Source organism: Salvia hispanica, chromosome 3, assembly GCF_029641045.1.
Source record: "Salvia hispanica isolate PSC_SH4W2 chromosome 3, Shi_PSC_v1, whole genome shotgun sequence".
Classification (NCBI taxonomy): Eukaryota; Viridiplantae; Streptophyta; class Magnoliopsida; order Lamiales; family Lamiaceae; genus Salvia; species Salvia hispanica.
Window position 1 is genome coordinate 48810049 of NC_142694.1, and position 24767 is coordinate 48834815.

The 24767-nt window shown below is 37.0% G+C and overlaps 2 protein-coding genes and 2 long non-coding RNA genes across 7 annotated transcripts; all 4 read left to right on the top strand.

Annotated features, from left to right (window-relative positions):
• Positions 1 to 2218: 2218 nt before the first annotated feature.
• On the top strand, positions 2219 to 3628 carry LOC148931011 (uncharacterized). Its single transcript, XR_016137242.1, has 2 exons — positions 2219 to 2933; positions 3395 to 3628. It is a non-coding gene; the product is annotated as an uncharacterized LOC148931011 (long non-coding RNA).
• Positions 3629 to 8450: 4822 nt separating this feature from the next.
• Positions 8451 to 10793, top strand: LOC125209185 (uncharacterized). Its single transcript, XR_007174314.2, has 2 exons — positions 8451 to 8732; positions 10407 to 10793. It is a non-coding gene; the product is annotated as an uncharacterized LOC125209185 (long non-coding RNA).
• A 4450-nt stretch (positions 10794 to 15243) lies between these two features.
• Positions 15244 to 19471, top strand: LOC125215720 (uncharacterized). 4 transcript variants are annotated; one of them, XM_048117242.2, is made up of 6 exons: positions 15244 to 15699; positions 15879 to 16007; positions 16095 to 17978; positions 18251 to 18311; positions 18454 to 18677; positions 19074 to 19471. In XM_048117242.2, exons 3-6 carry the CDS (start codon positions 16147 to 16149, stop codon positions 19138 to 19140), a joined length of 2184 nt encoding a protein of 727 aa, XP_047973199.2. In that variant the 5' UTR covers positions 15244 to 15699; positions 15879 to 16007; positions 16095 to 16146; the 3' UTR covers positions 19141 to 19471. The 4 variants fall into 4 exon arrangements, with proteins under 4 accessions (XP_047973199.2, XP_047973200.2, XP_088925246.1 ...); XM_048117243.2 differs by having other exon boundaries at positions 15957 to 16007; XM_089069120.1 differs by having other exon boundaries at positions 15879 to 17978.
• Positions 19472 to 21176: 1705 nt separating this feature from the next.
• LOC125214997 (protein trichome birefringence-like 23) lies at positions 21177 to 23129 on the top strand. Its single transcript, XM_048116264.2, has 3 exons — positions 21177 to 21418; positions 21714 to 21988; positions 22145 to 23129. The coding sequence occupies exons 1-3, from the start codon at positions 21226 to 21228 to the stop codon at positions 22916 to 22918; spliced, it is 1242 nt and encodes a 413-aa protein (XP_047972221.2). The 5' UTR covers positions 21177 to 21225; the 3' UTR covers positions 22919 to 23129.
• Positions 23130 to 24767: the final 1638 nt, after the last annotated feature.

Consider the following 24767-nt stretch of genomic DNA (forward strand, 5'->3'; position numbering starts at 1 on the left):
AGAAAGACGCTGGGACCGGATTCAGTAGAGGAGGTGATAGAGGTCGTCCGCCAGATCCGGGAAAGAATCAAGGAAGCTCAAGATAGGCAAAAGTTTTACGCAGATGCTCGCCGAACCGATCTGCAGTTCAAGGCGGGAGACAAAGTTTTTCTAAAAGTATATCCGTCTAAAGGGATTACAAGATTCGGCGTCAAGGGCAAGCTAAGACCACGTTTCATCGGACCCTAGGAAATTTTAGAAGAAGTGGGTCCTGTGGCGTACAGATTGGCACTCCCACCGAGTTTCGGGAACGTGCACAATGTTTTTCACGTGTCTCAATTGAGGAAATATGTGTTCGACCCAAAACATATAATCCACCAAGAGGAGATGGTTTTGGAACCAGACTTAAGCTATGAAGAGAAGCCAGAGGCAATCTTGGATAGGAAGGTCAAGGAATTGAGGAATAAATCTATTGTAACAGTGAAAGTTTTATGGAAGCATCATGGACACGAGGAAGCTACGTGGGAATTGGAAGACAAGATGAAAGAAAAGTACCCAGAGCTCTTTGAGTAACTTAAGCGAAATTTCGGGACGAAATTTTCGTTAAGGAGGGTAGAATGTAATACCCGCTTCTTTCATTATCCTTTTCGTTGATGTTTAATGTCGAACTAAAGAATCTTCGCTCTATTGCTTCGTTGTGTTAAATAAGAACTCATTACTTACTAATGCTTAGTGTTGATAGTTCGCAAAACAAAAACCTTGAAGTGAAAATCAAATGAACTAAACAATTGGAATTTACATTGTAGAATGTCAGGAATTTTCGAATAGCAATTCTTACTCAATAAACGAACAACTAATCTTCAAAATACTACAATACTTAGAACAAGGCTTCCAATAAAGGAAACAAAGAAAGGGAAAGATAAATGTGTATGGAACAAATGGCATCGGGTCTCTTTTTCCGGGCCGAAAGTTGCGGCCGTTTTCCGATCAGCCGTTGGGCCGGGGTATCAAGCTGTCCCGGACAGCAGCTTGGCAACCAAGTTTTTCTCGACCTGCAAGGTGGAGATCAGTTTTTGTCCACTAAGGATCAAAAGAAAACAAAAGGGGCTCTTACCATAGGGATGGAGACAACTTTTCTTTAGTTATAGATGACCAAAGAATCACCATAAGAGGCAAGTCAGCCCTGCAGCTCCTTTGGCACAACAGCCACCTGCTTCTCTGCACAATCAAACAATTCCAATTACTAACTAGTACTAGGTACCCATAAAATACCAAGTTGCAGCCATAAAGGAGAGGCAATGTGATCTCTAAAAGTGAGATTTGCTGCAGCATAACAACAAATGGTACAACAACCATTTAAGGCCTCACGGGTACACCACACTTCGCCTATAAATAACTCCACACCACATTCGAACTCCCTTTCTCATACACTTTGAATTTTCAGCCACAATGGCAAGTTTGAGAGTGAGGGCTTGGAGTAGAGTTTCTGCAGAGTTCTTGCAGACAACTCCCACACCCATAGGAGCTTCAAAGAGAGAGTAAACTTTGAGAATTTTGGAAACTAGAGATTCAAGCTACAAGTTCGAGAGGTAACCCCCTCAACAAATCCCTCTTGCATCATTGTAGAACAACATGGTTTAGCCAAGAACTTAGAGAACATAGAGCTCCATAGATTCCCACAACATTAGCATGTACAAGACTTCATCTCAAAACATAAGCTACTGCCAAACAAATTAAAAGAAGTTGTATAAAGAACTTAGCTTTAGGCTGTCCGGCGACGAAGCGATTGCCGACGCAGCAGAGGCGAGGCGGGGCGGTCAGCGGCTTCACTCGCCGAGGCTGACGACGTAGGCGCGATGACGAACCTGAGTTCCACGATCTAGGCGCCTTTCCCCTCGATTGGTGACTTCGCCGCTGGAGCAACAGCGAAAGGCGGCCGCCGGGGACGACTGCTCACCAAGGGCAACGCCGTGGGAGAGAGGCGACGCCTCCTCTCCACCAATTAATTCGCGGAGGAGAAAGGGATCACGGTGGGCGTTGATTCACCGGAGACGACGGAGGAAAGAGAGAGGCGTGAGGAGAAAGTATACGCCATCGGATTTCGGCGATCGATTGAAACGGCGAAGAACCGTGAGGAAAAGATGGAGGCGCCGCTGCTTCGCTTCATTTCTAGATTAGGGATTTTAATTGGAAAGGGAATTTGGGGGAAATGACGATGGAGAAGGAAGTAGCATATTTGGACACTTTTTTTTTCTTTATTGGGCCACCTTATTTATTTTAGTTGGGCTTTAGTAATTATTTGAAGTGGTGGCTGACTTAATTAGTTAGATGGACTCAATGGAATTAGTGGTGAAATGGTCCTAAATGTTTTAAAGAGAGAATGGAGCATGGACCAATTTTAATTGAGAAGTTGGGCTGAGATTAAATATTTGAGCCGAGAATTATTTATGTGAGCTTGGAATTAATTTAAGGAATTTGAGCTTGAACCTTAATTAATTAATTCCCAAATAAATTTATCGAGTTTTCAAAGATGGAAACATATTAAAGTAAGGCGCGAAGGACCGACCGGCAGGCGACTCACCTTAAGAAAAATTCAATGAAAGATTTAAATGTGAATTTTCCAAGAATCCATACTTTATTAAATGTGAATTTTCCAAGAATCCATACTTTATTAAATGCTCAAGTATTTGTTTTCAAGAAAATAGAAGTTCTCCGGACTTAGCAAAGTGAATAATTAAGTTTTACAGAGTAGTGAAGCCGAGGTAGAACTAAGAAAATCATGTAAGACAAGACTAAGGACATAGGTGCTATACCATAGGGTACATGCATTCCTTCCAAGGAGAAATAGTTCAAGTACTAATTAGCGTGCTACGCTATTTATTTTTCAAAGGATAAATTGCTCAAGGGCAAGTGAGGTCCAAGCGAATAATCAAATTGAAGAATAAGCATATCAGGTGGGCATTTCTTTCAAAATGTGATTTCAGTATGAAAATGTGAATCTTTGCTCAAGTATGTTGTCATGCCATGTTTTGTTTTATGATTACCTATCTGCTTGGCTATGCCAAATCAAGTTAAATCGAATTCGGGTCCCAGTAGGGCCGCAAACCCTACTCGGACTAGTGTACACATAAGGGGACCGTGAGCTAACAAAAGGGGTTGGCCGGTCCAGTGACCGTCGTGGAATGTGGCCACATTCCCGGTTCACATCAGTTTCAGATATGGTATATCTATGTTATGTGATTGCGCAATCAAATCTTTACTAAAGGAAAAGTATTTTAGTGACTCGGGTCTTTTTAAGTAAAACCCCGTGATCACTCAACTCTGGCATTGACAATTAAAGATAAAACCATTTTTGGCAATGTGCCCACTGAGTATATCAAATACTCAGCCCTGCATGTTATTTTCAAATGTGCAGGTTGAACGTGTACGAGGAGGCGAAGGTGTTGGGACAAGACTTTTAAATAAGTAGTTAGGTAACCCAAAGTAGCATGTCTTCATACGTGCTATTTTGTCTTGGACTCTTCCGCTGCAAATCTAGAATTTTGTGCTAGAAAGCTATGAACTTAGTCTTGATACTCTGAACACGTTTTGACTATGAACCCATATGCCTTTGATACTATTGATTTAAGTGATTTCATCCTTTTATTGTTGTCCCTTGATTATTGAGAATTTTTAGTCGCGAAATAGCTACGCTCACTAGCACTAGGGAGTTGTGGTCGTGACAATTTCCCACGTTTCATTTATTTGTAAGGAGAGATACAGTCGTTGTAGCTTGGATGTAGAACCCAGTGATGACCGCAACTGTTTCCAAAATTCACCCGTGTTATAGTTTTTTTTTGAGAAGTTAGTTTTGTATTCCTTCATTGATTTCGATGTTTTCAACAGTTCTTTTTTTTTTTGTCGTTCTAGTCCAATTTAATTGTATATGATTCTAAAGTTTTGCATCAATTTTTTTATGGAGTTCCTGTATTGATTGTTCATTGAGATGTATAATTTTGTGTATTAACACTTTATACTTAGTTCACCCAACCATTCGTGATGTTTTTATTTCAACGTTCATTTTTTTGCTTGAACCAATCCAAAATTTACAGTTTCTAATGATGTTTTTCGTGTGTATAATGTAAAACTTTCGTTTGTGTAATGTAGATAACACGTTCAGATTTGGCATGGACAACTCCTATATTTCCTAAAAGTAATGTACGATTTTAGTTATTTAATGTACCAATAGTATCTAATAATGTGCACGGATCAGTGAATAATGCAAAGATTGAAGAGAATAATGTTGAAAGGAAATTTAATTCATTCCCTTTGGGTTTAGCAATCCATGGGGCTAGGTTGTAGTACTCACTCACAAATGGAACCATCACAAAGGGCAGAGAGTTTGAATCATTCTCATTAGGTTTAGCAACCCATAGGGCTAGGTTATAGCACCACCACATGAATTAAATTTCATTTTTTAAAACTACTCATAAAATCACAACAAAAATGTCTCATAAACATATACATTACAAGACACAAATCGTCCATTACTGAGTAAATAAAATCCATTACACTGAAATATTTTTACATTAAGGCGTGCAATGAGATGGGCCATAACGATTGTAGAAACTGTCCAATGCTTAAAGAGATGGCGAAGGAGAAAGAGCTTCGTAAGGGCAAGAGGAAATGTTGATGTATTTTGATTTTCGGTTTAGTCTTATTATTCAATTCGTTGTTTTAGTCTTATTAGTCCTACTAGTGTCAACATTTTATGCATAATAATTTTACATTTTTAATCTGTTAATGTACATTATTATTCATGAAGCTGTACATTATTGTTCACAAGGACTTAACTTACTGTACATTATTATTCAAGTACAGTTCATTAATAAGCACATTCTGTACATTATTATGTTAATTACATCCATTATACAATTTTTGTGTCTTCATAAGAGGTACTCGTCTCGGTCCTTTGCTCAGCCAATCTCTCCCTGAACTTTTGCGCAATCACAATTGGAATAACATTATCGACTGCTTCGTCAATGTCCAACCTAGGCAGCGAAGCTGCTGTCCAAAAATCGGAGGTATCAATAATGTATCACATTTATATTATATAATGCATTCTACTTGATAAATAATGTACAAATCCAAGCAAATAATGCACAAATGAACACCTCTGACTACCAAAATGTATAATTAAATGACGAATACATATGCAGAATAATGTAATTCTGCAAAAACAGGAAACCAATATATTACACATCATAGAATAATGTGCATAACTGATCTTATGATAATATTGACAGAGCATATAATAATGCATATTTTCAACCTAATAACGTATATCTATGATGCCCAGTAAATCTTCGACTTACAAATCACCACATACATCAACAATGACCTACACAAATAATGCAGCAAATGTACATAATAATGTGACAAAAACGGACAACACTTTAAGCAACAATTGAACAGAGATGGAATAGAGTTGTAATGCCAAAAATAAGGATACAAATGCACAAAAAATACTGAATAATGCACCAAAATAAAGGAGAAGATACTATCAGTTTGGTAAAATGTACATACATCAATAATGTTGAAAGCCAACCAAATAATGCAGCATATGCACATAATAATGTGACAAAAACAGGCAACACTTCAAGTAACAATTGAACAGAGATGGAATAGAGTTGTAATGCAAACAATAAGGATACAAATGGACCAAAAATACTGACTAATGCACCAAAATAAGGGTGAAGTTACTATCAGTTTGGTAAAATGTACATACATCAATAATGTTGAAAGCCAACCAAATAATGCAACAAATGTACATAGTAATGTGACAAAAACGGACAACACTTCAAGCAACAATTGAACAGAGTTGGAATAGAGTTGTAATGCAAAAAATAAGGATACAAATGCACAAAAAATACTGAATAATGCACCAAAATAAGGGAGAAGATACTATCAGTTTGGTAAAATGGCAATGCATTCTCACCTTCGGTCTGCGTGGGCTGGCTTTTGAAGGGGCGACCTCTTTTCGACATCCCAAAACTAACAAACACAACAACAACAGAAACCACTTTAGATTATACACCAGAACCAAAGCAAATTCGTCAACAGAACCCACAAAAAACCATTCTTCATCTTAAATAAAATTACCAAAATCGTGACAAAAATAAAGCATCTACAAAAATTGAAAACCAAAACTCGTATTTTTACAGCAAAATCGACGAATTCAGGACGTCTTAAACCCCAAATTCAAACAACAAACCAAATACAACTCAGAGACCAACAATATACTTGAAAAATGGGATAACCCTACATCTAATGCTCACAATTTCATATTTTACCAATAAAAAAACGCAAAAATAATTTGTGCATTATTGCAAATACGAACTCAATCGGCGAAAAAAAAGGATGATCGCTTACTGTGCCGAGCCGTTAATGACAAAAAAACGACGATTTGGAGTGTTTCTAACTACAAATCGAGAATTTAGAAGCACACCGTTTTCGTAGAAAGTAGATAAATCGACGTCCCACGGCGCAAGCGTAAAAACCCTGAACTATGTGACTCCGAATCTCCGATCGAAGGCTCGATTCTGAGATAATTGACGGTAGCGGTGGTTTCTCTCGGTTGTGGGAGGCGGCTAGGGTTTACTGGCTTTGAATGAGGGGAGAAGTTTTTCAATCATGTTTTGATGGAATGGAGTGAGAGAGAGAATGAGAAGATGGATGGACTAAGAAAATCCTGCTAAATTATCGGAGTTTCCGTTTTAAAACGTTTCTCAGATTTTGTATGATTACTATTACACCCTCATAATGCACAACATATGACCAATAATGCAAACCGGGATCCATTTACCAAGATTGATCTTGACCATCCACTACTATAATCTAGTGGATGATATTAAGAAGGAAATAGTATCTAAAGAAGGGGTAAAAGAAGCTTAATGCTCCCCTATATATATATATAATATAATAATAATATTTTATATGTATTCATCATCTTTTGACAACAACAAAAAATAAGTATTATAACGGAGTACAAAACTTTGTTAGTGTTATTTAAATTTTATGCTTATAATTTTCTTTTTCTTATATATTTATACATAAAAATATATATATATATATATATATATATATATATATATATAAGTGAAAATGCACACAAACAAAAAGTATGATCATAATTTAATTTCTATTTTTTAGTGCTTTAAAGAGTTATATGAACTTAGTAACTTAATGTATGAAAGTACAAATTAAATTATAACTATTTAAGTACGTAAATATAGGGGCATGTTAGGGTGCCACCACCCCTTAAAATAACACCATACCACCATTTCTAGCCAATCATTTGTACACGTGGACGAATAATAAGCTGCCACGTGGCAAAAAAAAAAAACCAAAAAAGACGGGCAGCAATTTTGTAGCCTTTAAACAACAATTTTTCTTGAACAGCAATATCCAACACGTTAGACAGCAATCTATAGATTGTTGTCTAACGTGTTGGATATTGCTGTGTAGAGTTTACAATATTGCTGTATAAGCGTTGTCATGTTGTCATTTTAAGAGGGGTTGTCATTTTAACACAAACTTATATATTTATATATAGAACGAAAAAATATTACTAGCAATTTTTATATTTTAAGATTATACAATATTCCATATAAGTGGTTTAAAAGATTTTTTTAGATTTTAATGCATTAAATAGGTTATATATTTATTTAGTAGCTTAATATGAAAATAAAAATTAAATTTTAACTATATAAATGTGTCAATATATTTATATATGGAGAAAAAATATTGATAATTTTCATATTTTAAAAATTAAGATTATGCAATATTCTATGAAAATGGTCTAATAAATACCTTCTACTTCATTAATTGGCATGTCTAGTCATTTATGTTTCCATTTGTCAAAAATTAAATAGTTGAGTACACCACCTCATAATGACACTTTGGTATGGAAGGTCCACTGAATATTTTCTCATAACGAAGATAAGGAATATGACTCACAAATAAGGATCGCATTTTTGTAAGGTCAAGGGTAAGTTGTTACTTATTCATGTCATATTTTACTCATGATATACTTACTTGCACCATGAAATAAATGTGTCCATATACGTTTAAGTTGTTGCAAAAATGTCACGAGTCCGACTTTTATAAATGACTAGTTAATAATCTACTAGTAGGAAAGAGAATAGCTAAGAAACTAAGAAACGTTAAAGAATAAAACTCTTGGAAAATTGCACCACTCTATTTGTTTTCAAAATTCATATTACTTTTTCTTATTTTATAAAAAATAGCAAACTACGTACTTAAATTTATAATTAAAGAATCAGATTACTTTGTATGATTTAATCTTTGCCAAATAAATCGCCCTTTGAACACAAATTTGGAACTTTTAATTTTCCAAACAGGGTCATCCTTTTTTCTTTTGGTGCATCCAAAATCCAAATAGTTCTTGTTCTAGACTCCCTCATCTTAATTTTCATTCTATTAATTGCAAACAAGATAAAGGTCAATGACACAATATTCCGATGGGGACAAAAAAAAGTTAATTTCGTCTCATCTAGTTAGTTGGACTTTTGTTTGGACTGAAAATTTAATGGCGTTGTTTTATATATTTTCAATCACACACATTTCTTTTCATATATTCAAATATTTTTGCACACTAATAAACCTATATTCAGTTGTATTAATTTTTGTGGCATCATCGGATTTACTCTGCTCTTCGCCGCCTCACAAGATCTTGGCCAGAAATTTTCCAGGTGAGTTCGATTTCATGACCTTAATTAGAGAGTTCAACATTAACAAAATAAATAGCTACATAAATTCAATTGATTTTTGCTTTTTATGATTATCGGTTTCTTTTTTAATGGCATTGGATGATTCCTTTTTCTGTTTTTTTTTAATATTTCTAATGCAACTTTCTTATTGAAAGGTTTTTTTTTCTATGTTCGTCTGTTAGAGAGAATTAATATGCAATTAACGGAAGCTCTCTGAGTTTTTTTCCCACACCCATTTTTTACTTTCTCTAGATTTTGAGAGAATTCGCAAATTATAATTTTGATATTTTGCTTTCGTGTTTATTTGTTTTTTGTAAATAAAATAAAATAATTTGCCGCTTTTGTCCAAAAGAATTTGGTTGTACCTCTCTTGTTTTGACTAAGATGTCGCAACGAATGTTATATCTAGAGCATGCAGTTAAAGGGAGGAGTGGAATTAATTAAGAAGATCACTTTTTTAACAAAGAAACCGAAAGAGAGAAAACAGCCAAAACAAATTTACAAGAAATTTGTCATTCAAAGTTTTTATAGCTATAAAATGGTGATAAAGGACATGACTCATGACATATTTTTTCTTAAAAGTCAAAATACAAAATCAGTTTATAAATATATTAATATATAACTGTTGTGGCATATTTTTTATTCAACATCAGTTTGTTGATCTATGAATATCAGTTTTGTTCTGAATTAATTTCAGTAATTGATATGTTTTGTGATGACAATATATTACTCCCTCCATTCCATAGAAATAGGTCGTATTTTCTTTTTCGTCCGTCTCATACAAATAGTTCATATCAATTTATCTTTTCTAGTTACTATTTTCTCTCTCTTTTACTTTAGTACTTCATCCGTCCCACAAAAGATGTCACACTTTCATTTTTAGTTTGTCCCACAAAAGATGTCACATTTCCCTTTTTGGAAAAAGTTCTCTCTCACATGAATATAAAAATTATATTTTCTCTCTCCATTTAACATACAAAACAAAACCTCCTAAAATCTCGTACCGTCCCACAAGTGTAACATCTTTTGTGGACGGAGCTTGTGGGACGGAGGGAGTATTATTTATGAGTCTCACCATCCACTACACAATTTCAACTATTTTTTTTTCTCTTATTTTACTAATTACACATTAAAACTCGTGCCAACCCAAATGACCTATTTTTATGGGACGGAGGAAGTAATATTAATGTGTCATATTGAGTAAAAAAATTGGTATGGTTTGTGGCGGATGGGAAAGAATTGTCCTTGTTTTTGTTTTGGTTTTAGTTTTCTTTGAAACTTTGTTAGTTTGTTGCTAATCGATTTTCTCATGATTTAGCCTTTTATTTAATCGAAAAAATTAATATTCAAATCATATAAATTAGAGTAATCTTGAATCTTGATTCTTGAATAGTAATCTATTCATATTAAAGAGCTAACGAAGGCGTTGACTCTTATATTTAATACACAATTAAATGCATTGAGGCCATAATTATAATTTTAGTAACTGACAATATATATTTAGTCAACATATACAAAAAATCTATCTGGAATTTTATCACTCACCTTGCATTCTATTAGTAATCTTTGAAACTTTGACTCAATTTTACCAACTGTTATATGCACCCTTGAAAAACTCAAAAAATCAAAGGAGTTGAGTATATACACATTGAATAGGTAACTATGGAGAAGAACAAGGAGAAGGAGAAGAAGAAAGAAGGTTCGGTTAGTGTGAAAGCAATAGATGATGTGTGGAACTGTGGGACTCCACTCTATGATGCTTATGAATTAACCTCGATTGCATATATCATCGACAAGCATATGATCACTTCTCAATTTCACAGAGAGGAAACTGCTCCGAGGAACAAGAAGAAGAAGACGACAACTCGATACTCTAAACTCTTTTCTTGGATTTGTTTCAGCAACAGATAATGTACTAATAGATATCATATGAGTTCAAAAATCTTGTTTGTTATTACTGTATTATTTTTCCTTTTGGAGGGGAATCCAACCTTCTTTTACTAATTAGAGATTAAAAAAATAGAATTCATGCCTTCATGATAAGTTTTTAGTTTTTTGCATTTTTGGATGATATGTGAACTTGGTCGGGATTCTTTTGAAGAGCATTTACAACTTATGGGTTCTAATCCAAGGTGACAATTCAACCAGTTTGATAGTTCCCAGACTAGAATAAAATACATCGAGTTTATCTCAAACATCTAGGTTTTCCAAATACTTGTCGATCAACATCTACCATCCCTTTAGTATAAGTCTTAGGTTAGTCGTTAGTTCTAAACTATTAGAATCAGTCTTCTAGGTGCACAACTATGCCTTCGAGACGTATTAAGTTGGTTTTGCACATGTTTATGGTTATCATTTTAAACGTGAGTAGGTTCATTTGCATTGAAAATGTGTCAATACTGTGGGATATCTCATGAATTTCACCATGATCATCATGATTTATGGAGATATACAACTATTGTTCTCATTGTCTTAATTTCCCAATATGTGTGTGCATGATATCCATAAAATGTAATGACAAACAATTTATTCGCCAGCATAGTTAAAGCAAAATTAGTTGCAGAATACTTATAAAACTTGCATAAAATTTAGACCGAAAATATGCAAAAAACTTAGCCCAAAAATCTTCTAAAATTAAGACACTTTGTTACACTCTCTAAATCAAGCTCAGGAATCTTTAAAAGAAATTAAAGGGGTTAAAATTGGTCGACGAAGCAGCCATGTCAGTTAGGGATGTCAGTACAGTCCGTTCTGTGGAATGTGGCCCAAATAGCTTGATAAATTTAGAAGGTTAGAATTACAACTCGATGGGTTGGACCTAGGTACAATTGTTGTCTATTATTTCTTCATGTTTGACACATAATTGGACATTTAATTAATTATTTTTATAACATAATAAAAAAACATTCAATGTTATATTTAATATACATATACTTTGGATTTTTATTAATAAATGTTATAATTGATAAGTAAATTAAAAATTTCAGATTAACCATACAAAATATTCTATTTCTAAAGTAGTTTAAAATTTCTCAAAATATATTAAATTTTTATTTTATTTGTACAAACTTTAAATCAATATTTAATTAAGTTTTATATCTTAAAATTGTCATAATTTAAGGATATAATCCTATAAAATGGCTATTTTTATCATTGTGCATTGGATTGACATATTAATATTATCGGTAACAACCTTATTAGCCCCGTTGGGCTAGTCCGAAACCCGAACATATAATTAGTGTTGAATATTTATAACCCAATAAAATCACAACCCGATTAGCCTGCAGCTCGAGTAGGGTTGGCTCAAAACCCGCTGGACGGACCTAATTGACATCCTTAGAGCATCCGCAATGGTCGGCTAGCGACCGGCTAGCCGATTCGTCGCGCTAGCCGATCGGCTAGCCGAACCATTGCAACCGGCGAGGGCGATTTCGGCGAGCGGATCGGCGTGGGCTGGCCGATCGCTCGTCGCTGGCCGATCGGCTAGCCGCCATTGTGGAGGCCCGATCGGCCAGCGCCGATTTTCGTTTTTTTTTTTTTTTTTAAAAATCATATATAAACGCGATTTTCGTTTCATTTTCATTTGCACCGCTTGTTTTAACGGGTTTTCTATCTCTCTAACTTTCTGTACAAGAGCATCATCGAACGATGAGTAACGCGGGTGGTAGTGGTAGTGGTAGTGGTGTGGATCCTGAGGAGTACGAACGGAGGATGAACGAGGCTATGGAGGCCTACATGAACCGCGGGATGGAGCGGTACATGCGTATGGTGGAATAGCAGGCGATACCTCGCCCTCCACGAGTTGTCCACCACCGAGCAGTGATTAATCGGGATCACGTAGCTGCACATCAGCGGCTGTACAAGGACTACTTGCAGAGTACCTGCGGTTTCCCGCCAACATGTTCCGGCGGCGTTTCAGAATGCGCAGGGAGTTGTTTATGCGCATCGTTAGGGCATTGGAGCGTCAATATATGTGTTTCCGCTTCAGGCACGATGCGGCTGGCAGACCCGGCCACACCCCTATCCAAAAGTGTACGGCGGCAATCAGGCAGTTGGCGTACGGAGGCGCGGCAGACATGTGGGATGAGTACCTCCACATCGGTGAGTCGTCAGCCCTGAAATGTCTGAAGGAGTTCTGTGGGGGCGTGATCAGCATTTTCGGTGAGCAGTACCTTCGAAGCCCTACTCCCGAAGATTGTCAGAATTTGATGCAGATGCACGGGGAGAAGCATGGGTTCCCGGGGATGTTAGGCAGTATAGACTGTATGCATTGGGAGTGGAAGAACTGTCCGACTGCCTGGAAGGGGGCCTACACGACCGGCTACAAGTCAAAGAACCCCACGATAATCCTCGAGGCCGTAGCTGATTACCGGCTGTGGATCTGGCATGCGTATTTTGGGGTAGCCGGGTCGAACAACGACCTCAACGTCCTGAACTCGTCTCCCCTCTTCAACGAGAAGTGCCAGGGCGTCGGTCCAGCCGTCTCTTTTGTGGCCAACGGCAACCGGCATGATATGGGCTACTACTTGGCGGATGGGATATACCCTCGGTGGCCGGTCTTTGTGAAGACGATCCGACAAACAAGTGATGAAAAGAAGGCCTACTTTGCGCAACGACAGGAGTCGGCGCGCAAGGACGTGGAGCGCGCATTTGGTGTGCTCCAGTCTCGATGGGCGGCAATCAAGGGCCCAACGCGTTTGTGGGATATCGGATGCGTTTCTGAGATAATGTACGCCTGCATTATCCTACACAACATGATCGTCGAAGACGAAGGCGTACAACTGACTAGTTGGGTCAGTGACGATGAAGCCGATCCAAGCCACGGAACGGCCACCCCTAGTGTACGACAGGGGGTACCTCTCGATGAAGCCGACCGACTCAAGGAATTTGCCAACACGCGCCAAGTGGATGCTCATATTCAACTCCAAAAGGATATAATTGAAGAGTTGTGGGCACGAAGGACTGCACGACGATAGTTTTTTTTCTTTATTATGTATGTACTTTTTTTTTATCTATGTAACTTTTATAAATGCAATTAATGAATTTTCCCGTATACGTGTCTAAATTTAATTCCGTATTTTAATCGGAATTTTAATTCCGTAAATGTAGTATATTTTGAATTGTTTTTATTGCGGCTTGCCTATGGCTGGCCTATGGCTGGCCTAAATCTGACGTGGCAGGTGGTTTTTTTAGTGTTGCTGACGTGGCAGAGGAGAGAATGGCTGGCCTAAGCACCATTGCGGATGCTCTTAAATTGTCAACAGTTATAACAAATCCAATCAAATCAAATCAAATCAAAGTACTCGTTCTCTTAACTACGCTTCCATCTTTTTCCCCACTCCTTCAATGATTTTTAATCATTAGTACTCCTTCCGTCCCCAATTAAGAGTCACACTTTTCCATTTCGGTTCGTCCCCAATTAGGTCTCACATTCTATTAACTCAATCCACTCACATTTTATTATAAAATCAATATAAGAAAAATGGATCTCACATTCCACTAACTTTTTCAACCAACTTTTCTTTGCATTTCTTAAAATTCGTGTCCGATCAAAGTGTGACTCTTAATCGGGGATGGAGTGAGTATTTTTTATCTTTAACTTTATCCATTTTTCTCTTTTTATGTAGTAATCCCCCGCCACAGAAAATTTATCACTTATTTTCATTTTTATTTGTCCTCGTAAATTTGTCACCTTTTACATTTACTATTGTTGGTAATAGACCCCACATTCTACTAACTCATTCTCGCTCATGTTTTATTATAAAACTAATACTCATATAAAGCAAAATTCATATGCTACTAACTTTTTCAACCTGCTTTCTATTTATTATTTTCTCCGTCCCAATTAAGTTGAATCAAAACTTTTAGACACGAAGATTAAGAAATTGTGTTGAAAAGTAGAAGAGATGAATAAAGTAAAAGAAATAAAGAGAGAATAAAATAAGAGTAAATGAATGTTTTGTTTTTTTATAAAAAAAAGAAAATGACTAAACTTAGTTGGGACATCTCAAAAAGAAAACAACTTATAATTAGCCAGGATGAAGGGGTACATTTCTTAAAATCTGTACGGCTTTAAATAGTGACAAATTATTATAAATGAAGAAAGTACTTCATTATTTATGCATTAAAACATACCTATACAGTATATTATTAAATTGAAAGAAATTTATAAGCCAACTTGATTACACCCTACCCATCATGCGAATATCGGCACCATGACCTCAAAGAAAGAGTTTGAAAATTTCAAACTGACATGACTCTTTCTCTTTCTAGAGAAAATATGACTTGAAAATAAGTAATTTGGTATAAATAATTTGTAGTACTCCACTATTATAAGGTCAAAAGTAGTTGAGAAAAGTCAACTCAAAAATATGTCGGCAACCTTGTTAGTACTACGTACATTTTTGTACTCATCGTAAAGTTCACCCATCCCCAAATGCAAAGCAAATCTCACCTTTTCATAGAAGAGGAAGAAAAATTTAGCAGCTTTGTTTTGTTTTTGAGGAAAAAGTTTCTTCTTTAATCTGTTTTTGAAACATTTTGGTTTAATTGTGTGCCGGAAAGTCTAGTCTGACTTTTCAGTCTTTGAATGCGACTGTTCACTAATTAAATCGCGTTCTTTTATTCATCCCAATACCATTGACTTGTTCCCTTATTCATTTTTGGTAGTTGAGGTTGAGTTGAGATATATCTATCTGCTTTCTGCTAATTGAGAAATTACATATTCTCGTTTCTACTCTGTCTGGTAGCGTACAACCACAGAATCCAAACATAATTTACAGATTTAGAAAATTAGCCAACCAAATGCAGTTACGAAATTAAACGAAATGGCAGTTGTTGATGTGCAGTTGGTGATTGCTGAGCTGTACTCGTCGTGAAAACCCCCTTCCTTCCCATACCCCTCTCTCTCTCTCTCTCTCCATCTCCTGTGCTGCTCTACCTCTAAAAGGTAAAATTCATTTTGTGTGTGTGTTTATCCTTTTGTATTGTACTTATGTGTTGAAAAAGACTGTGCCCTATCACCTGGGGAATTGAGTATTTGCTTCTATTAAAATTGTATTTCTGTTGACAAGTTTTGAATCTTGATATTTCCAAATCATGACCTTCATTTATTTGATTACTCATTAGAGATGCAGTGCTGAATCAAATCTTTGTTGGTGGATGAAGTTGAAACAATTGTGTAATGGGATTTTAACTGTTTTACAGACCTTGATTCTGAAATTGGGGTTAGCAGGAGAGAAACAGAAAGTATCAGAGGTCTAAACAATTCATATTCTTACTTTGTTAATAGAAATTTGGGAAAAATTGAATCTTGAATGTGAATTGGGCCAGTTCATGGTGCAGACATCTTCATTAGTATAACAAATCTGGTTTTAATTGGGGGCCGAGGCTTAGTATGGACCGAAGGCACGTGGTTGGTAAGAGGCCGGGGTCGTCTTCTTCACCGGCCAGAGGTGCTTCCGGACAGGGGAGAGACAATTACTATCTCTATCGTGATCAAGGGCCGTCTGGTTACAATGGGAACTCGTATTATGCGCAGGGTGAAGGAGGACGATATATGAATCGTGACATTGATGGGGTGTCCAGTTTCGAGAATTTGGAGAATTGTCGGGCTGAGCTCCTGCGAAAGCTTGATGAGTTGAAGGATCATCTTAGTCGGTCTTGTGAAGTGTCTGGGAAAACTGATGTGATGGTTTCTCCTGATCCTTATCCCAGAAGTCGTGCTGCTTATCTTCAAGAAGCGCTGACTACTTCACACGTTGTAAACCAGCTACGCCCTCATTTGGGTGAAGCGTCTGGATATGCTCCTTACGTCCATAGGGATCCACATTTTCGCAGCGGATACCAAGATGAAGGCTTGTCATATGCCCGGGGACCGTATGGGTATGGTCACCCACAAACTAAATACTTGCATCAGCCCTATCATAACCGTCGCCATGGTTATGGTGGCAATGTGGATCATCCAGATGCAAACTTCTTTCACAGTCCTACCTGCTCTTGCGTGCACTGTTTCGATAAGGATTGGGATTTACCTCCACACGTGCTATCTAACCCCGACAACCATCACCGTATGCATCCTATTGGGCACGAGCCACAGGGTTATCGTTCTGGAGGCTTCAACTCACGTAGTTCTCGTTCTCAGCCATCTATAACACCCAATTCCACAGATCTTGATTTTGAAGACGATGGAATTCATCAGGCTCGTCTTAGAAAGGTGCAGGAATCTCGTACAAATGGGCTTATGATGCGTCCTGTTGCAGGTGGGGCTCCTTTCATAGCATGCACAAGTTGCTTTGAATCGCTGAGGCTTCCTAAACAACACATTTCATTGAAAAAAAGGCAACAGAAGCTAAAATGTGGGGCTTGTTCTTCGGTATTCTTGTTTGAACTCGGGAACAAGGCTTTGACTCTGCCAGTTTCTGGAAGTTTTGACCATGTAGTGACTGAGATGGATGATTGTTCTAGCTTGGCAGTGGATGGAGATGTTGGTTACGAAGAGGGCGGTTCAAAATTAGCTGAGGCGTATGCGTGCTCTGATTCTAATGATGATTCTGTTCCCAAGGTTTCTCTAACAGACAAGAAGTCCAGTTCTGATGAATGTGAGAAGCATTTGGATTCGCTTTCTTCAGTTTCGAGTCCCTCCAAGGATCAGCAAATGGAAGATACTCTTCCACCCGAAAAACATGGTTCCCCATCTGCAGAACTACATATAATGGAAGATACTATTCCACCCGAAAAACATGGTTCCTCATCTGCAGAACTACATATAATGGAAGATACACTTCCACCCGAAAAGCATGGTTCCTCATCTGCAGAACTACATATAAAAGTCGAGTCACTCCCACCTCCTATTTTGTCTACTGAGGAATCCCCTGATCATTGTTCGCCTAGTAGTTTAGTCGGCCAATGTGACAATGGGGACAAAGTTACAAAATCTGAGTTAGACCGCAATGCCACTTGGCAGAATTCTGTACGAGACTCGGCTGTGTCAACTGAGATCGAGTCAAAAGAATTTCCGAAGAGCTATATATCACAGGACACTTGTGACAAAGGTGCAGAGTCTTCATCTTCAGGTCTTGACGACAGTAGATCCGGAAACTTCATGAAATGGGCTCCAAATGCAGAACTTGGTACATCACAAGTTTTTGTAAACGGGCACTTGATACCGGAGAATCTCGTTCAGAAGGCTGAACTCTTGGCTGGGCCGATTCAACCTGGAGAGTATTGGTATGCAATTTCAGCACAATATAAAATTGTCGATTATGTATTGGAACAAACCGGCATGCATATGAGTTTGCCATTGTTTTTTAACTAATGCCTTTCTTTCGAGTAAAAAAAAAAAATCAACTAGCTATATTATCACTCAACATACACCCTATGCATTTTCCTGGTTCCGGTATTGGGGTTTTAGCCTTGCATTTTTTAGCGTTGTGTCTTATTGATTCTCCCATTTTATCCAGAATGCTAATACAGACTAAACCAATGTTTAAACAATCCAGGTATGATGTACGTGCCGGATTTTGGGGTGTGATGGGCTTTCCTTGTCTGGGCATTATCATGGTGAGTTTATATATCTGAAGCATCAAAATACTTCCCCTCACCGAGCTTCTTTAATAATGAGCATTAAATATCACAAGAAAAGATGTGTAGTTATTGTTGTAGCCATAAGAGTCCAACATGGAAAATTTAATTGTTTTGGCAGCCGAACATTGAGGAATTCAATTATCCAATGCCGGAGAAGTGTGCTGCCGGAAACACAGGGGTCGTTGTCAATGGCAGGGAGCTTCACCAGAAAGATTTAGACTTACTTGCTGGAAGAGGTCTTCCAATTCTAAGTGGCAGATCTTATCTCGTTAAGATTTCTGGAGAGGTTGTCGATGAGGACACTGGGGAAGAACTTGACAGCATAGGCAAACTCGCCCCTAGGTACGTTTATCCATTTAAATGCAAGAAATTGCTAATATACATGCTTGAGAACATTATCTCATTTATCTTGTGTTAACGTATAAGCGACATTCCTCGTGTTCTGCTGCTTGGCATAATCATGATTTATGAGATTCATAAATAAGATAAAATTTCTTACTTTTTTCATCAAGTGCTCATTTTTGCATGTCTGCTTTGCTCCAACAAAAATGTATTGACATTGCATATCAGATTTAGTGAATCTCATCTAATTCATTTCATTTCAAACATCCCTCAAAGTCTAGTCGAAAATATGCTGACTGAATCGAAAGAAGTCAGTAATTCTAAGAGCACCAATATCACCACAAGTGCATAAATCTCTTCCTTCCATCCATTGCTAAAACTTTGATTGTTGAACAGCGTTGAGAGGGCGAATCATGGATTTGGTATGAAAGTTCCAAGATTTATCTCCCGATACCAAAGCTAGACTCATGATGGTTCCAGTATTCATCATGAAAACTTTTCACGCTACATGCTAAGTTAGGAAGTTGGTTCGACTGCTTCGACAACATACGGTTATGGCTTGTTCTTAGAGTTGTGGGAGAACCTTCAACTGGATGATCTTCTTTTGATACCGGTAGGCACCTTGTATTCTTGTCTTAATTTTGGCATCATGTGTAGAGAGTTCTGGAATTGTCACAATTCTTAACTGTAAGAAGATCAATAATATACTTGTGTGGTGAGTTTTACTTTGTTAGTCTTTCATCAAAAGGTACTTTATTTTTTTCTGTAATATGAAAATAGTACATTGATTCTGAGATCTGAGTCTTGCATTCGTCTTGGATCCAATTTGGAACTTGTAAACGGTGCTGCCTGTAAGTTCATTCACTTCATTCTTGGTAGCCTAGCCATGTACAACGAACGACCCTTATCTACGAATGCACGTCCCTTAGTTGGGTCTCGTGCCGCTTTTTACCACATTCCTTATTTAAAAAATAACACCAACACCTCATCATCTTTTCCTTTACAGGCCTCAACCTTTATTTTGTGCACTTCGGTCTTAACTGACTCTATGGCATTCATCTACTTGTTGCTGTGAAGAACTTTCTCCAATATTAAGACATACTTGAAAGACATATTGTTATAGGTCTCATAGAATTTAATGATAACTTCAAAAATATTTGGCTTAATTGTGCCACTAGCTCGTTCTTTCTCCTCGTTGTTGTTGATGGTGCAAAACTTCTGTATTGCTGAGCTCATTCGAAATGAGCCCATATCTTTTTACAAGTGAGACCAGTCGTATGTCTAAGCAACTCTATCCAAAAAAAGTCTTCGCTTTTTGGTTGTTTTCGATGATTGGATCCTCAAGGGTGTCAGCGTACCTTTCGTAGATCTGCTTTATTTCCCCCGACGGGTACATTGGATTTTGTCCAATGACTGTGTGGGGATTCGGACATGTCGGGCATGCCGCCCATGTATGGGATGTAGAGATCTTGGGTTCCCCAAGGATAGGGCGTCAAAGATTGGGCAGAACCGAGTTTGCCCACCGAAACGAGGAACTAAACCAACCATGTCATTGCTGCTGAACATAGTGAGAAAATATAAGATCTTAAGAGACAACATTAAGAGGAAGATACATGTTTTGGAGCGAAAAAAATACAAGGCGAAAGAGGTATTCATATGTATGAAAAGATAGTGTTTGGAGCATTAAAAAAGTAATACAAAAATGTAAAAGTGTGTTGGTAACAAAGGGATTGAAGTCGGGAAATAATAATAACATTTATCGACGTATTTCTTAAGACAAATTAACATTGCAAACTTTAGCCTTAGTAAAGTGTTCGTCGCAAATAAAGAGAATCATTGCTAGTGAAGTTTCATATGGTAAAAGTCGTTTGACAATATTTGTTGGAATGCTTTGTTATTTTGTCGATAATTTGTGAATAATATAAAGTGATCTTTTGAATATTTTTTAAAGTTTATACTTATCTTGTATTACGACAACTTGCTTTTTGCAACACACCATCAACAATTAAATTTTATCATTCATTATAAGGTTTCATTATTTTGTAGAGCAATATTGGAAGGTGTCTTCTTGCAATCGAAACATAGATGGAAAAATCTTTTATTCAAACTAATTCTTATAAAATGAAACAATACGAACTCAAATACCAACATTTCACGCTTGTGATTGAGGTGCCTTAACTATTATAACTTCCAAAACAAATTGTGTTATTCTACCTAAACAAATTGAAGCTCGCAATTGCAAATCACTTAAACTAGCCCTTCTGTTTGTATCATATAGGAAAGAAAACCTTAATTCAAACGAGGGATAATTTAATTAAATACGACCATAATTATATCATTTCATCACAATTTAAAATTCCTTAAAACATTCTAAGCATGTATTCATTAAATAATTACCATTGTAAAAATCAACTTACACAGTGGTCAATCCAGAAATCTAAATGTCATGTCGGAAATAATATAATACTCCTATAAAGATGCAATACATCCCACATCTCAGTTGTCGGTTCATGTAAAGGGAGAAGAAAATTTTAAACTAAAATCAGAGATGGTGAAGAAAGTGGAGCAGTGGCATTGGAGTTATCTTCACAAGAACAATTACTTCCTTCTCAAATTGGGTGTTTCACTTCTTTTAGCAGCCCTTGCTTTTATGCTTATCTTCAACAAATCCTCTGATTCTTCACCAGTTCTAACTGCTCCCTTTGTTGAAACCACGATTTCTCCCGATTCTGTGGAAAAAGGTCAGATCTTTCTCTTCCCCTTCACTTATTTCTCAATGTGAGTGGTGGAAGTTGGTTTCTTATCTGAATTTGCATTTCATTTGCTAGCTGTATTGTTATCTGAAGTTGGTTCTTGACTAAAATCATCACTAGTTTTGTTTATGTTTATGTAAAGATTGAATTTTTCCCAAATCATGATTGTAGTAGCTTTTCAAAGATATGAATTTGACCCAAGCTCACTCATTGTAATGATTGTTGCTGTATAGTTTTGAGTCCTGTTGTAATTAAATTAGTCAAACCCTGATTTGGTATGCAGAAAAATGCAATCTTTTTATTGGGGATTGGGTGTATGAAGCAGAGCCTCGTTACACAAATAGCAGCTGCAGCTTCATTGAAGACCACCAGAACTGTATGAAAAATGGCCGCCCCGACTCCGGTTATCTCCACTGGAGGTGGAAGCCCCGGGACTGTGAGTTGCGTCGCCTTGACCCCCGGGGCTTCCTCGACTTGATGACCAACAAAAGCTGGGCCTTCATTGGTGATTCCATTTCAAGAAACCATGTCCATTCTATCCTTTGTGGACTCTCAATGGTAATTCATCGACATTGTTTTTTCGGATATTGGTCTTAAAAACGGGTGAATTCTGGTGTTTCTCGCGAACTTTAAAAGTGATCTTAGAACATAGGTTTATTTTAGTGATTGAATGTTTTCTTACCTTAAATAGGCTATTGAATTGATACTTGTCAGGTTGAGAATCCAATCGAAGTCTACCACGATGAGACCTACAAAAATCGAAGATGGCTCTTTCCGTCGTACAACTTCACCCTATCGGCTCTCTGGTCTCCTTTCCTGACTTACGCGGCCACCTTTGAAGACAGCAACGGTGTTTCCACAGGTGATATCCAGCTGCATCTTGATGTACTCGACAAGAATTGGACGGAGGAGTACAAGAGCCACGATTATGTGATGCTATCTGTTGGTAAATGGTTCACAAAAACTGCAGTCTACTACGAGAACAACACCGTCTTGGGCTGCTACAACTGCACCAATACCGACCTCACCAAGCTACGTTTCAACTTTGCATACCGCAGAGCCATGAGGACTGTTTTCGACTACATTGTAGGATCAAATCACGAGGGCGTGACCTTTTACAGGACCTCCTCTCCGGATCACTTTGAGGGGGGCGAGTGGTTCAGTGGTGGGACATGTAAGAGAAAAGCACCGGTGAAGGAAGGTGAGTTTGAGTTAAACAAACCGGACAAGCTTCTACGCGACGTAGAGCTAGAGGAATTGGATAAGATATTGGTTAAGGCATCAGAGAAGGGTGTGAATCTCAGGCTTTTCGACGTGCACCTAATGTCGTTGTTGAGGCCCGATGGACACCCGGGACCCTACAGATTTTATCAGCCCTTCGCGGAAGACGAGAAGGCGAAGGTGATAAACGACTGCCTGCATTGGTGTCTGCCTGGTCCTATTGATTCTTGGAATGATGTCTTGATGGAAATGGTGGTAAATGGCTGAGAGATTTGATGATTCTTGCAATGATCAATGGTGGTGGATTCATGAGATTTTAAGCATTTTTTCTTGAAATAGACGATAATAAGAATTAGTCTCCCAAAAGGGGAGTTTTTTTTTTTAAGTTCTAAAAATGGGTATAACGTTTTCTGGCTTCAATTTCATGCCTCACGTGTAAGAAAAACGTGTCACTTAGAAAACATAATAACTTGAAGCTTGTGCGCGTGTTTGACCTGAGTTCGAATCCGTCTTACACCGGATGGTTTTCTTTCTTATAGAATACTATACTACTTACTTCATTTGTCCTAACCTAAGTGAGATGTTTCTATCTTGGCATAAGAATTTATGAAATAATTTGTAATGGATTAATTATGGAGATAATAAATTATGATAGATAATAAAGAAGGGGATAAATAGAGAATAAAAAAAAAGAGTCAGAATAAAGTATAGTAAAAGAGAACAATGTTAATTATTGCTAATTTAAGGTTATGTATCACTTAGTTTGGGACAGAAGAATGTGTCTCATTTAGTCTCGGGGAAGGAGTAGTAAATATAGTGCTTATATGAATGCACATTTCCAAACTAAGAAAACAAAATTGAAAGATTCTTGTAATTAATTGTATTTTTGTTGTTAAGTATACGATGGTATGTCAAGGTACTAACTACACTAAAGAAATATTTTAGTACTTATTTAATTATGACTGCTGTCATTGATGTCCAAAATGTGTTACAAACCAGAAGCAAAATCTTTTGTGATATGGTAATGAGAACATGGTGTCCCACTTATTAATTGTGGTTATTGTGTTTTTATGGAGGAATAATGCTAAGGTCGAATCCCAAATAATATGGTGATGAGAACATGGTGTCCCACTAATTTGATTTGTCGAACAATATTAAGATTGGATATTTGAATGATTGAACATTTCCTGTTTTCCGGTATTATGTATTATGCCCACATCCAGATTTGTATATGTTCAAAACTTCAACTAGTGCATTATAAAATGTCATGGGATATGTGAGAGTTGAGACAGATATTCATTCCACTTTATATGAATTTAGAATATATATTTTAATTTTAATTTTTAAAGTTGTTTGATGTACAGAAAAGGTAAATATATTAACCCCAAAAAATAAAGAACTGAAGATATTTTAGATTATATGAAGAATGATTACGATGATGGATTTGATGCGATTATAGCGGCCGCATGAGAGGAAGAGATAAGGCCTGACTAGAGGCCATCGTGGCTCCATTTCGGGACATCGAGTGATTAATGACTCTTGATCTAAATGAGATGGAGTGAAACTAGAGGTAAAAATTTGTAAAATGAAATAGATAGACAGAGAAAGTAAATAGGGGTAGTAGGCGAATACTCCCTCCGTCCCACAATAAGATTCACTCTTATTATGGGCACGAGTTTTAAGAAAGATAAAGAACAGTGGATTGAAAAAGTTAGTAGAATGTGGAATCCATTTTTTATATTTGTTTTATAATAAAATGTGAGTGAAGTGAGTTAGTGGAATCTGAGACCTACTTATCATTTATGATAAAAATGAAGTCTGATTCTTATTGTTGGACGGATAAAAATGATAAAATGTGATTTTTATTGTGGAAAGAAAGGAGTAAGATTTTATTTACCTAATTAGTGATATGATTAGGTAGCCTACTAAGCTAAGTGGTTGTCAATACTAAATTGTCAATACTAAATTGATTTGAAAAATGAAGGAGATTACACTAACGAACAAGGGTGAAATCTAATCTCCTAATAAGCAAGAACTATGATTGTGTTCAAAACGAGCATAAGGATTATAACGGAGCTAGAATTCCCCCATTAAGTGCAAAATATCAAATAGAAAT

What these genes read in the sequence shown, in the direction of transcription:
- LOC125214997 (XM_048116264.2), top strand. Translation starts at nt 21,226, where the DNA reads ATGGTGAAGAAAGTGGAGCAGTGGCATTGGAGTTATCTTCACAAGAAC. An exon ending in TCCCGATTCTGTGGAAAAAG is followed by an intron (nt 21,419 to 21,713) that starts GTCAGATCTTTC and finishes TTTGGTATGCAG; the next exon opens with AAAAATGCAATCTTTTTATT. An exon ending in TCCTTTGTGGACTCTCAATG is followed by an intron (nt 21,989 to 22,144) that starts GTAATTCATCGA and finishes GATACTTGTCAG; the next exon opens with GTTGAGAATCCAATCGAAGT.
- LOC125215720 (XM_089069120.1), top strand. Translation starts at nt 16,147, where the DNA reads ATGGACCGAAGGCACGTGGTTGGTAAGAGGCCGGGGTCGTCTTCTTCA. An exon ending in CTTGTCTGGGCATTATCATG is followed by an intron (nt 18,312 to 18,453) that starts GTGAGTTTATAT and finishes TTGTTTTGGCAG; the next exon opens with CCGAACATTGAGGAATTCAA. An exon ending in ATAGGCAAACTCGCCCCTAG is followed by an intron (nt 18,678 to 19,073) that starts GTACGTTTATCC and finishes ATTGTTGAACAG; the next exon opens with CGTTGAGAGGGCGAATCATG.